Below are 14,821 nucleotides of genomic sequence, written 5' to 3' on the forward strand. Positions count from 1 at the left end.
GCCAGCCCCTAGGGCCCAGAGCCCCCCTGTTGACAACAGGGGCCCACTGCAGGGCCCCAGGAAGCAGGACAGTTCATTGCCACTAGCAGCAAACCTGCTCCTGCTTCCCTGCACATGTGAAAGCCTGCTCAAGAGCATTTATTCACAAGTAAACTGCTCCCAGATCTCATGCATGTGTAGACACACCCATTAGTAGGATTGTGCGTTAGTAGGATTGTTGCCAGTAGATTGAGGGAAGTAATTTGTTCCCCTCTATTCTGCACTGGTGAGGCCACATCTAGGGTACTGTGTCCAGTTTTGGGCCCCACACTACAGAAAGGATGTAGACAAGTTGGAGAGAGTCCAGCAGAAGGCAATGAAAATGGTGAGGGGGCTGGGGCACATGACTTCTAAGAAGAGGCTGAGGGAACTGGGCTTATTTAGTTTGCAGAAGAGAAGAGTGAGGGAAGATTTGATAGTAGCCTTTAACTACAGGGGTGGTTCCAAAGAAGATGGAGCTAAACTATTCTCAGTGGTTGCGTACGACAAACAAGGAACAATGGCCTCAAACTGCAGCAAAAGAAGTTTAGATTGGATATTAGGAAAAACTCTCAGTAGGAGGGTGGTGAAGCACTGGAATGGGTTATCTAGAGAGATGGTGGAATTTCCATCCTTGGAGGTTTTTAAGGCTCAGCTTGACCAAGCCCCGGCTGCAATGATCTATTTGGGGCTGGTCCTGCTTTGAGCAGGGGGGTGGACTAGATGACCTCTTCAGGTCTCTTCCAATTCTAATTTTCTGTGATTCTATAATTATGCTTAAAACTTCTTACACATCTCTTTTAGCTGAAAGCATATGCCTAAGGTGGCTGACTTACAAAGCTTAAAAGTACTTTTTAGAGCCACTATCTTGGTTTTAGCTGCTTATACCAAGAACTATTTTCATCCAATATGGAAAAAATTAAAGTTGTTAAGGCACTCAAAAACGAAGGATTTTTCAAAAAGAATGCACACACGGCACATATTACTTTAAAAATGTGTAAGATTTTCCCCAAGTTATTTCTTAAATAGTCGTAAGTTAAATATACTGCTTGCATCTGATATTAATTACATCTGATATTAATTAGTAAATCATAACTAAATTGCTAGTTAGCAAGTTTAGTGCAAGGGATGTATCCCCATGAGAGAACTTTCTTATATTCTATACAAAAGTAACTATCATACCCATTTATGGTGATATGTTCCTATTGTACATCAATTAATTTATGGAAGTCAGATTGTCAGTAAATTATATTTGTTGGAGTATAATTTATATTATGTCACAGAATGTCAGAATTACACTGTGGTTAGCACCCATTTGAGTAACTGTAAAAAAGTAGAAAAAACTGTAGAAGACAGTGTCTTTGGTTACAATGTACCAGGTTCTATCAAAGTTAATGGTCAACAATATTCTGGGCCCTGTAATTATCACTAACTACAATACTGAAAAATGATACATCTTTAAGAACCTGGGGAACCCAATATTATTAAAATGTAAATTATGAATATTAAGAAATGAGTATAGGCTCCTGCAACCACTATATGTTGTTTTTCCAAATAGATGAATAATATTCATGTACTTCAAAATGTTCAATATAAAAAACTGTTAGATGTAAGACTTCTGAAAGAAATCAAATATTATAGTAGACTGGAGAACAAATATTGAATACAGAGAATTCCTGTGAATATAATTAGTTGCTCATTACCAAGTAAACAAAGAAACAAATGGCAATATAAATTTGATACATAAGGTAAACAATAGTGAATACTTATTAGGACATCAAGCACCTCACTCTGTCATTTCAGGATTGTTTCTAAGGCTTTAGTCATTTTCTGATTGCCTGTTTTGTCCAAAACAATACTGATAAGGTTATAATCCAGACCTTTTAAAAACTGCTGAAAAAAAACCATGTAGAACAGTTTGACATCAGTGGAAAGTTAGTATGTTGTTATATATATTCTCACCATATAAAATGCACAAAAATGGTAACACATTTGAAGACAATTTTCAACACTTGAGCTTTCTGTTGTAAAATAGATAATGCTCAGTGTAAAGATATGACAGGAAACTTGGAATGCTTTACTGAATTTAAGAATAGACCATGATACCAGGTATGAAGGGAGATGTTCATCTTGAGATATTCTCCTACTTTGAGTTTTCTCTTTCAGTTACTCTTTGCTCCTATCACCACTGCAGCTCCACCTACCATTATATTAGTAGGTAGATGTTATAGTTTCTGTGAATGTTATAATTTTCTTTATCATTAGTTATGCAAGGTTTGAAATAATTAAATTCTATGCTTCAACTGAGTTAAAGCAAGCAATTAGGAGAGAGTGGTTATTTTTAGCTTTTATAATATACTTTAAGGTAAATTAAGAAACAATTATTTTTAAATAATACTATAGATTAAAAATATTATTTTATAAATCATAAAACAGAAGAGTGATTTTATTTACATGTTTAGTTTTATACAGACCATTGCTCCAGCTTCACTGAAGCTGTGCCAGCTTTTTTCTCACACCTGAGAAAGGATATGTCACGTACCAGACAGGTTGTTTGAATCTCTCCTAATTGTGGCATTGGTCCAATAAAAGATATCACCCACAGAAATCTTTGTCAAGGAATATTTATCATGTGATGTGTTTGGAGGCAGGGAGTTGGATATAAGGTAGGAATATATATCACAGCAACGTATCTCTTGGACTATTATCACTACAACATCACTTCCACATTATTTTTTTCACAGTAGTGCCCAGAAGTTCGAGCTGAGATGTAAGTTCCATGGTGGCTTGAGATAGACTTCGTCTCTAAGATGAAACTGAGTCACCAGATTTGAGCTGTGAAATCAGAAATTCATATGGCAGAGTAGCTGCGCAAGGTATCTTCTAATGGACTGCAATGAGGTGCTCTGGGGGACATATTTGGGGATACCCTGTGATGAATATCACTGAATCATTGCTCAGGGTGCACTTCCTGAAATTAGTTACACAGCACTACATCATAACTGACTATTCTCTCAACCAACCCGATTCTCCTGTAAATTTGTAGAAAAATAAACAAACAAGTAAACACAAAAAGTTGAGCTTGAATTCATAGCCCCATTTGAGTCGTAATTGAGATTTTATAGTCCAACTATAATGTCCTTGAAACCAAGGAACAAGAATTGAAAAAACTGAAACAAAGGAACAGTCCCAAGCCTACACAAATCTTATCTGCATCATATGTTAAAATAAGATCTGGTGATCCTGTACAAATAGATGTAGGTACAGGTGACAACAGAAGTTTATTTAGATGCTATAGAAGTGCAGAATCCCTGGTTAACCAATGGCTACTCAGAGCAGGCTGCATCTGCTCTCCAAGCCTGATTTTAATGTTGAGTTATACACACAGGTTCTGCTGGACACAGCAACTCTGAACAGGACTTGAGGGTCATGGCAGATGATCAGTTAAACATAAGCTACCTGTGTGATGATGTGGCCAAAAAGCCTAGCGCAGAGTTTGGATGCATAAGCAGAAATACTGAATAAGAGTTATATTACCAATGGGACAGAAAGAAGATGATCCTCGTATGTAGGTTGACCATATGGGACAACAGGAAATCTGGAACATTATTTCCCCCCATCCAACAAGTCAGCAGTGCTACTGCAGGCAGAGGCAGAGCAGCATGGTGTACCAGGCACGTGGGCAGCAGTGGTGCCTGCCTGTCCATCTTCCTGCTGCACCATGTTGCTCACTTCCCCACTAGACTGTGCCCCATGGCCCTGTGATTCTGGGATGCTCCTTTTAACCTTCACCAACCAGCTGGGACAGGCCCATGAAATCCAGGACTGTCCCAGCCAAACCCAGATGCATGGTCACCCTACTTGTATGACTACTCCTGGTGCACTGATTCCAAGTCTTGTGTCCATACTTCAGCAACTGGAGCCAATTCAGAGAGCAGCCACAAGAATGATTAAATGAATGAACTGAAACAGTGAACAGTGAAAAACCAAAGAATGTATCAAAGAGAAAGCAAAGGAGTGACCTGATCCTAGTGTATAAGTATCTACATAGAGAACAGAAATTTGGTATCAAAGAGCTCTTCTATCCAGCTGGGGCAAAGCCAGCTACAATGGCTGGAAGTTGAAGCTAACAAATTCAGGTTAGAAAAAAGATATTTTAACAGGATACATCACCATGGGAACAACTTACTAAGAATTATGGTACATTCTCCACAGGAAAATTTTAAATCAGGACTGGATTTTAAAAAAAAAAAAAAAGATATGTTCTATTTTTGCCATAGCTATTGAGGCAGTTAGTTGTTTGTCTTATGGTAGGCAGAAAGTAGTACAGGGTGGCATCAAAGAGTGTCTATACACGTGCTCTAGGGTAGGCAGTGGGATGTTTAATTAGATGGCCTCCCAGACAGCCACTCTAGTTGAACTCTGCAGTGTCACATGTATTAAGTGTCCCACATTTCACGATGGCTGCAGGGGCACTTTAACTAAAGCTCAGTCAATGAGTTTTAAAAGCACCCGTGTCCATTTTGAAACGCTTAATTCATGTGATGGTGAGGCACGCTGGAGTTAGAACACGCCGGCAGACTCAATTAACCGAGTCTGCTCCGACACGTTCTCATTCGAATGTGTTGGAGCACATCCATAGGCACCAACCATTAGAGACTGTTTCAGACAGCAGTATTTGACAAAATAGATTGTTGCCTACAAAAGCTCGTGCCTCTCTGAACCAGTTAGTTTCTTAGCTGTCTCCCTGTCCCAGGTTCTGTCTAACTATAGCTAATGAAGTTGAAATAAATGAATTCAGGAAAGTCCTAAGGCTCATATTATTCAGGGAGTCAGACTAGATGATCACAGAGGTCCTTTTCAGGACTTAAAAACTATGAAAAAATATAAGTTAAAGAAAAAAAAGATTCCCATTAACTTCGGTGAGTTGTCAGTCAGACCATAAGTGAAGCAGGAGTCACAAGAGGTAAAATTTTAGAAGTGATAAACATAATGAACAATGTTGGCAATAAAGAAATTGCCACACAGCTGACCTAAATATAGCGCCCAACTGACCACATCCCAAAGGCACCACACTTTTTGTCACGTTAAGATGAACTTTCAGGACTGGGTTCCTATAGAACAGGTTTGAAAGGTTTTGGGTGTGTCATGCAAAAAAACTTCCTCAATTTGTCCTGCCTCACTCTGTCAAGCTCAAGTCGGTCATACCTCCCCTTAACTTCCTTACTGGACTGTATTCACTTACAGTAACACCAAAAATAAATCTTTAATGGTGTGTCCAGAATCATTATTACAAAATTGCAGCTCTCCTCAATTTAGCTTCCATTAAAAAATGGAGATCAAACACCAACTCTTTCCAAGTAAGTAGCAAAACTCCCACTGACTTTATGGCCAAAATTTCATGTTAAGTGATTCTATTTCCAGTCTACAAAACCAAAGTTCTTGCACTGCACAAAAGTGGGAAACACAGAGAGTTTTAAATGATTTATTTAATTTCTCCACATGATCACAGTTAGAGTTTTACATCAATAAGGTCTGTTACTACTTACAAACAGAATGCATATTAAAATGAAAGCACTCCTCTCTTCCCCAGAGTTACAAAATGGGTCTTGAGCCTCCCCACAACAGAAGTTTCTCGTGAGCATGGTGTTTCTTGAAGTCTTTAACAGTCTGCATTCAAGACCTAATGCTAACAGTTTAATACAACTCAAAGCTGAATTAAAGTTCCTAGCAGGAGACAGGTGCTGTAGGTAACCTCAAAGTGACTGCAGACTTATAAGTAATACTAATTTACACACTATATACAATTTAGAGAATTATCTATTCCCCCTACTTGGTCCCATTCCCACCACCCTTCCCCCTCCCCCCAGTTTAATCTTGTTATTGGTTCCATGTTTGTTTTAAATATATACACAATAACTCATTTTGCAGGCAAGAAATGTGATGATATTTTACAACGGAAACAGCAAAATGCATGCTTAACTGCAGAAAACACACAGCTTCATATGAAACAGCAAGTCAACATCTAGAGATTCATTGTTTAAATATCTGCTGACCGTCTTTCAGCTCATTTTATCAAGAAACAAGAGGCTTCTGCTGCATGCAGTAGTACATGATGGGAAAATCATTCTACACTGTATGTTTGAAGACTTCTTTTAGCAATACAAGACATGTACATTATATTAGAATGAGCTTTTTTTACATTGTTGTACATTTTATTTTTAACTTAAAAAATTAAAAAAAAATACATATTTGACTGTTGTCCCAGAAAAGATTTTTTTGCAATCTGCATTCTTTAGTTTTCCTTTTCATTCTTTCACTTTGTCATTACTTAGCCACATTATTTATTGGAGCAGAGAAACATGGTCCCTCTACAGTGTTTTGTGCTGATTTTTAATCAATAAGGAAATATGACAAAAATCCTTCCATTCTACCCCTGCCTGCAGGCTAGAAAAATTCATTTTCTCCAATAGGAAACAAGATCAACATATTGGCACCTCCCTCCTCTAGGAGTGATATACAGTATTCTAAGCAAATGTTAATCTATGGTGTATTCTGACAGGTTAGACTGCTCCCCTAAACAAGCAGCAAAGATTTACGCTAACACCAACACATATTTGTTTCTTAGAAATAATTACTTCCAAACAAGGAATAGTGAGTCCACTGTATCTCCGATAATTGACTTAACAATGACAAAGTTTCTAAAGATTGTGTTTTCAAAGGACTAGATTTTTTAGCTAGTTTTAAGACACTTTCTGACTTTGCATGTGCAACCTAGTGCACCTCTGAGAAGGCAGCACCCTTTTTCTGTGTGTGTATGAAAACGTGTGGATGGCTTGTTACATGCACAAGATTTGTGACAATTTTTGCACATTCAGTCAATTATACAGGGAAAAAAAACGTGGACATGGCTTAACATGTGGCGTACAAAGTAAAACTATATTATGCCAAAGTCTTACTTGGAAACACAAAACAAAACAAAAACACATCTGAAATATCTGGGTCTTGGGGCTAAACTGTACTTTCTATGGCATAACAGATCTGTTCCATATTCTGCACTTGTTCAGTATGCAGGATTTCCACTACTGCCAGTATGTCTGCATCTAGAACATGTACAGAATATATAACATGCAACTGAGAGGAATGTTTTCACCACATTTAATAATAAGATACAGTTTCAGAAAGAAAACTTTTGTACCCAAATGGGATCTTTTCTGGAACAACCTATAAATTACATGTAGACTCTACTATTGGTACAAAGGTATGAAGAAAAGCCTACATATTTAAATATGTTATCACTTTACTTCAACTAAATATCAACAGTAACACTGATATATTTTGCAAATATACAATATGTAGAGTGTAGCCTCACACTATTAAACATTAGATGACATGCAGACAGTTCTACTTTCCCTTATAAGAACGGTATTTTTAAACTGCAAAGAACAGAGCCTCAGGGGGCCTAGATGAGCCATTTTAAGGTAAGCCGCAGAATTTAGGATAGCATGAATGATGATAAAAAACAACTTGTGTTTCTTTCATAATAAGATTAATTTATAGGAGAAGGAGCAGGTGGAAAAAAGATATTGCACATGTGGGAAATAAACAAGGACAGAATTAAACAACAGGCTAAACTCTAGATTGCTGTATTTGCTCTCTATGGAGATTAACAAAGTGCTCAGGTTGCAGTTTTGCTGGTATTATGATATCAATGGTATGAAAAGGAGTGGGGAATAAAAAACCAAAAGTTAAAAGACAAAAGAGTAATCCAACATGGTAAGTTTACCCTTTTTGTTCTCATTGTCCCAGCATTCCTCCCTCACACAATGCTCCAGTAAATTATTATTGTTTAAACAAGACAGATAGTTTTGATTCTTCTTTTTTTTTAAAACCCATCTCATGTTGGAACTTTTTTTTGTCCTCTTCAAGGTTTGCATTTTGGATGGTACAGCTTTGCAGTTATGGTTCCTTTGTTTCTATCGTTTAGGTGCAAAGTCCTTGCAGTGGCTCAAAATGCTGAAACTACAAAGTACGCGCCATGTATAATTTTGTACAGGATTTGGGGATACAAAAATCTCAAATTTGCAAATGGTTTGATTACAACACGTAAGCAGCAACAGCACAGCTGGATTTCATGTGATGTCTTGCAACTATCTGGACTATGACAGTAAAGGTTTGAGCATAAACTCAGCCTGCTGAGTGCTGTGTACTTGTAAACTAACAGATGTGATGAATAAAAATGGTGAAACCACTTCTTTGCTAGCACATGGCTACATGGAATTACAATAATAAAACTATACTAAATAAACTTTCAAGTTTCAAAGCAGCTCTATCTAGAAACACTTAAACTAGAATTAATTTTAACTGGGAAAAATGAGATATTATGGTAAACAGGAAATGAAGAGGCTGAAGGATGGATGTCTGTAGTTTTTATGTTTGAGATGAATGTTTTTGCAGTGTATGCATGCACCTTTCATACAATTCTTCATATGTGTCCATTAAATCATATGCATTAAAAAAAGAAGTGTGGATCATGTAAATTCACAGTTATCACAGCCTTTAAAGTGTCTAAGAACTTGTGTAACCAATGTTTTGAGATAACCACTGATGAATGATTATCCCATGCTGCTACTGTATAGTTACTGCATCTTAATTAGTTTGCTTACCTGAAACAGCAGAGCAGTTATAATACTGATTACATATGATATTATCATGTTAGTAAAATAAGGATTTGTACAAAGCAATATTTGACTACAACAGTTAAATGCTATGTTACTTGGCACATTTAGTAATGATTGCTTAGAGATCTTAGTAAGTCCAGAAGACTTTTCAATGAAAATACTGAAATGTTTGAATTTTGTTTCTAGCATTTTAAGTTTTTGGTCTACTCTTTCATATACTATTCACCTATTGTACTGTCCTATCAAGTAAGTGGAGTTCCTTGTAAAGTCTATATTGCTAGTTTTGTGGACTGAAAAAAAATCTTTCCAAGCACAAATGTTAACTATACAGCATCTGTGTGTGTGTGTGTGTGTGTGTGTGTGTGTATATATATATATATTTATATGTATATATTTATATTATATAAAGTTTACTTACGTACTTTCATCAACCATATCAGGTCTACTTATTTTTTTGCCCAGTGACAATAAAAGAGCAAGAATGCAACACTTGGTTCTGAATCAAAATTTCCTGTATTTTTTTTATAGGTTAAGTTTTTATTATGCAAGTAAAATTGTCAAGGATTCAGTGGAAAAAGTAGCTTTACTAGTGTACAGCAAGCAGCATGTTTTCAAGGCAACTGAAGATAAAGATGGGCCAGAAGGCCAGCCTCTACCAAGTAGATAAGTCAAACCAATGTCAGTCACACTAATTTGAAGGGTTTTATTTAGTAAGAGCAAGCCTTTAAGCTCACAGAAGTTAATTAAACTGTTTGGCTGGGTAAAAATTGACAGTTTATTTGCTGCTTCCTGTAAGTGCCTTTATAACTGTGTTTTTAAACTACAGTTATTAAAAGGGTCAATGTGTTTGTTCTAGACTATTGTGCTGATGCCACTGTGTTTGGGCTTAGTGCTGGTTGAAGTGGAGGAAGGAGCTGGCTGTCCATGGTGATGCTGAGCATGTGGGGCATGAGAAGGGTGCCCTGGGTGAGGGGGGGGCAATGGGGGGTGCACAGGATGGGAATGTTGAGAGTGTGGGTGCTGCATGTAAGAAGAATGCTGAGAATGTGGCACATGGTGGTACTGGTGCGGGTGCTGGACATGCTGTGGAGGGTGATAGTGGTGATGGTGATGATAAGGGGGAGGATTCTGCTGCATGTGACAGTACTGTGAATGGTGAGTATGCACTTGTGCCTGCGTCTGCCCCTCAGACGGCCCTGTGTGATGCATAGCAGAAGGATGCTGTGAGTGTTGCTGATGGGGGATTACTGGAGGGTGCTGAGGCTGCTGTGATGAGCCAGATGGTGGATGGCCTTGGGAAGGTGGTTTTCCCCTTTTACTACCAAATAAGGAACCTAGGAGTGAGGAAGAGTTAGGCATAGTCTGGTGAGGGCGAGATGGACACTCTCGGGTTGATGTAGCTCTTCGGCGCATGTGAGGACTGCTAATGATGGACCCCTAAAAAGAAATTAATAGAAATAAAAATTAAAAAAAAAGTCTTAAAATATGTTTAAAAAGAAAAAAGTTTACACTGACTCATCAAATCTTCCTTAAGTGGTCACTCGGGTTGGCTAAATTAAGATTTAAGTGAATCTCTCTATGCCGTTTTCTGTCTTTAAGCTACAGTCAATGCATTCTAGCCCTTCTTGGAATGTTTGTAAACATTAATAACCACTGTCTGTTTTTTTGCTTAATACTTTTATTGTGAAATTTGTCACTTTAAATAAGAAAAATATGACAGATGGCATAACACATGGGAATGTTTTTAAGGGAAAAACTGTATTTTAAAATACCAGTCACATTTTCCTAACTGAAAAACCACCAACAAAAAACAAAAAAATCTACACAAAATTAAACTGAAATAATTAAACACACAATAACAGATGTTAGATTTACATTTTTAAAAAATTATGAGAGCTGAATGGTAATTAAAAGTAATTTACTGCTACTGAAAACCACAATGGAGAAGGGTTGTACTGCATCATACACCTAACTCCATCACTTTATGATAGATTGAAAGAACAGTCACACAACATAGCACTATGAGTCCTATTTGATGGTGTTCTTCTGTCTTAGGGCTCAATATTTCCTACTATTTAGACTTTTTTTTTTTTACTTCTTAGATGTTTGGGGTTTCTTTTTAAAAGATAGATTTGGGACACAGCAGTACTTGTACAAAGTATGCTAGATTTAAACTGCAATCTACCTAATGCAAACATAAAAAGAAAGAAATCTGCAAGCTGAATTCAAAGACATGAACAGTATATATAAATGGTTTGAAGATGAATGAAATCTCATGAAATCCACATTGAATTCATCTGTCTTATTCATTTTCTCCTCCCATGCCCTGCTGTGCAATTCCATGGTGTCATGACTGCATACATTTAGCAATTTAACTAGAAAATAAGCAATGTGAATGGCTGAGCATGAAAGTCAAAAGTTTGAGCCAAATATCAAACAGCAAGGACAGTGTATTGTGTAACAAAGAGAAAGTGGGCCTTTAAGCTGGGTCCAGACTGAAATGGTGGCAAAAGGACACAGAATATTCATTTTTAACCATGCTCGCAGAAACAGGGGGAACAAAGTTAGCTGAAACCAAAAATGGTGTTTGCTCTAAAACAAGCCATAGGTGTTTTTTAAGCTGGAATAATACAAAGTGAGTAGCCTAGGCATGCATTTTATCTGAGGCAGGCAGGTTATATGTTAGAAGAAAAAGAGCAAAAAAATATGTATATAAAAGAAAGATTTGAAATGCACATCATCACATCCAGCTAGACATCAGGAGCTTCCTACTTACTTCCATATTGCTGTCTAGCGATCCTGCACTGCTGCGACGCCCACGCTTGCCTGCCCAGGACATGCAATACCATAGATTAGAGACTGAGACAAGACCTGGGTGAGAAATAACTGATTTCCCTAAATTACTATAGGAGTCTCTAAATGCAACTAGAAGGGCCTCAGGGGAGTAGTTTTAAGAAGTACATTGGACTGGTACAATAGTGATTAGGGCAGAAACTTAAAGTTGAACGTCATTAGTTAAATTAAGTTTCTGTACCTGAAAGTACCCTACGTAAAAGATCTGGTCAAATTGCCACTAATGTTTAAAAAAAATTCTCAAAATATGTATATTTTAACCTGTATTTTTAGTAATGGGGCTGCAATCTTTGCTGCTGGCTAGGATTTCCAGTTGCTCAATTTCACAGAGACAAATTCTCAAAAACGTTCGTAGAACAGCTTTCTGCAAACAGCAAATGTTAAAAAATGGTATGTTCTTGTATTTCAACTGGGAGGGGAAAGGGAAGGAGCATCTGTTTTACTGTTTGAATGTTTTATTTTGAACCCCAGTGGATTTCATATAATCTTCTTTCATGATGATTAAAAACAAAACTAAACTTAATTTTTAATCAATCAAACTTAAATGTTCCTTGACATTATGGCTATATATGGTTTGTTTAGCTGTGCAGTGCATTACCTGTAAGCATGAAGGCTGATATAAAGAAGTTCCAGCTTTGCTAATTGAGCCTGATTTTCCCAAATTCCCAGAACTAATTACCAAAACTAATCTTACACGTAGCACCCGAGTTTGACTTCATCAGTCTTTAGAACCTACATACTGGTGCCCAAGTACTGGATGCCTAAATACAGGATTAAGCACCCGGATTGAATAAGTAGGCTTCCCATTTTCTATCAAAGCCACAGAGAAAGAATGGATGTATGGATCTTTTAAAATTTAGCCCACTGAACAATATGCTAGGAAACATTAGACTGTTCGGTTGGGGGATGCTCACATAAAGATGATGTCCTTGAAAGGCAGCCAGATTCTCCAAACTTCTCTTTAAATCACATACATTCCCTATGTTTCTCCCTTGTTATACAGCAGCTTTCCTCAGAAGGCTGAATGTTATAATAAAACTCTCTCCTATGCAGGGCTTGAGAATCCATCATTACTGCTCCAGAGGGCACTGGATAGGGATGAATATGACATGCTCCTTTTCTCCCTCATTCTGCCTGAATTCCCACTTTTTGCAACAACTGGCAATTCTCAATATAAATCCTTTACACGGAGATTATGTTTCTAAGAATGAGAAATTCCCTTGGAAATGGTGTTTGCCAAAATTCTTGTAGCACTTGCTTTATGGCTTTTTAGCTCAACTGAAAATATAACTGCACTGCATTGCATATCACCAGGGAAAACTGGTTTTGATTATCTTATGAATTTTGCTCTCGTTTTATTGATATCAATAATGGTTCTTCCAACAGCCAAATCACTTGGATTTGCCAATTTTAGTGGAAGATAAATATATCTCTACCTAATTGTGAATATTTGGCAGGGAGGTGGATGGCTGGTATAGGCAAATAAGAACCTATAAGAATAAAATCAGACACCTGAAGAAGGATAGGAATACCTAATATCTCCCATTTAATGTAAGGCAGGAGTGAAAGTAATCAGAATAGGGAAGAATGCAGCATGTATGGACAGAGAAAGATGGACAGATGCATAACCTAGAAAATTGTGGGGGAAGGACCACTAGCAGAAGAAAATGGTAAAATCATGTTTGTAACCTACATAATTATCCTTATATATCACTAATTACTACTTTAGAATAAAGAGCCTACTGGTAAATTCTTCCAAGGGAAAAGGTTTACTTTCTTAAAAGCAAAGTGAAGCAAGTTCTCTATGTGCCATAGACAGCTATGGATTAGAAATGGAAACAAACAATCCTTTAAGGTCTTCCCCCTGCAAGTGTAAAATTTGTTATTACAACTACTCCATCCACCTTAAAATGATTTCTTCAAGCTGCAGTCTTCAAAGGCATTTTAGGGAAATTATGATTCCAGGCAAGAAGGGTCTTATTCAGCTGTTATCCATAAACTTAACAGTAGAATGATTATTAATGGAGGTGTTATAAAACCTGGTGGTTTTTATCAAATGTAAGGACTAATTTTACTCAGCATATTCTTTATTTTAAATATTTTTGAAGGCTGTTAAGTAGCATCAGTTGTGATCAGCATGTTACAAGACATTTTGTGTATTTTGGCTTTACTGTACTGTACTTCTTGGACCTATCTGCTGTATACCAATGAAAGGCACACCAAGACCTAAGAAACTTCTTGAAATTCAGTTTGTGATTCTTGGCTAAATTAATCCAGAAAAAGATCCAAAATATTTTCTTAGTGAAGCTAATTTATCAGCCTTCAAATAAACAATGAGTCACTGTACTGGCTTCAATAGGTTGTGCAAGTTAGGTGCCTACACACATGCAGCAAGGCTGCTCTGATGCATTGTAATTAATCAAATCTGCTGGATTGTGGCAATTATCATGCTCCAGCAGACTCCAGAATCACATGCATCAGCATCCCCATGCTGAAAAATGGTGACACGCCATTTTAACTCAAGCTTGTTTGACAGACTTTAGTTCAGGGGTGTCCAACCTTTTTGAATGTGGGGCTGGATCATGAACTTTTTATCACCCAGTGGGCCAGCAAGCCATATTCAAAGACCTCACAGGAAGTGGTATCACATCAGGAAGTGATGTCATGTGACCTTTGACACCAATGTGGGAAGCTGGCTTCAGCTGCATGCTGCTTTTCCCGGCCGGTGCTGACCCGGGTGGGTCCATCCCATCTGGAGCACCACGCGGCTGGGGGAGGGGCAAAGGGTGGGACCAAAAGAAACAGTGTTTACTTTCATTTCCTGTCGCAGCATCATGGGCCACAGAAAACGGCTTGGCTGGCCACATGGCAGTCTGCAGGCCGTATGTTGGACAAGCCCGCTTTAGTTAAAGCGCCCCCACTGACATTTTTCAGTGTGAGGATGCTGATACACATGATGCTCTAGGTGCTTCATTAAAGTGCAGCCTCTCCCTTCCCCCCTCCCCGCCACCACTCCTAGAGCATGGGTATAAACATCTCATGGTAGCAGAACCTGTAGCCACCCAGTTATCCAGAGACCAGGAACTGTACAGATACAGGCACTCTATACTGTCAAACACTACCTCATTACTGTGCCTTAATCCTAATCTGAAGTCACTGACTATGTCTAGGGATTAAGAAGGGTGGTCAGAACACATGCTTTTTAACACTGCCTCTGGATGAGGCCAGCACTTAAAGTCTTGACCAAGTCATGATTATTAAAAATCCCC

General features: G+C 37.8%; 1 protein-coding gene across 11 annotated transcripts in view; it reads right to left on the bottom strand.

Moving 5' to 3' along the window:
- Positions 1–5,489: 5,489 nt before the first annotated feature.
- Positions 5,490–14,821, bottom strand: part of IQSEC1 (IQ motif and Sec7 domain ArfGEF 1) — a 684,223-nt gene continuing 674,891 nt past the window's right edge. For 10 of the 11 annotated variants that reach the window (XM_090022969.1, XM_090022967.1, XM_090022972.1 and 7 more), the window contains 2 exons: positions 11,476–11,525; positions 5,490–10,136 (listed from right to left, as the gene is read on the bottom strand). In XM_090022969.1, coding sequence (XP_089879095.1) covers positions 9,552–10,136; positions 11,476–11,525 — 635 coding nt within the window. In that variant the 3' untranslated portion in view covers positions 5,490–9,551. The remainder of the gene's footprint in view (positions 10,137–11,475; positions 11,526–14,821) is intronic. The other variant, XM_090022978.1, reaches the window with a different exon arrangement.

Source organism: Crocodylus siamensis, chromosome 11, assembly GCF_052110815.1.
Source record: "Crocodylus siamensis isolate JL-2025a chromosome 11, ASM5211081v1, whole genome shotgun sequence".
In the NCBI taxonomy this organism is placed as follows: domain Eukaryota; kingdom Metazoa; phylum Chordata; order Crocodylia; family Crocodylidae; genus Crocodylus; species Crocodylus siamensis.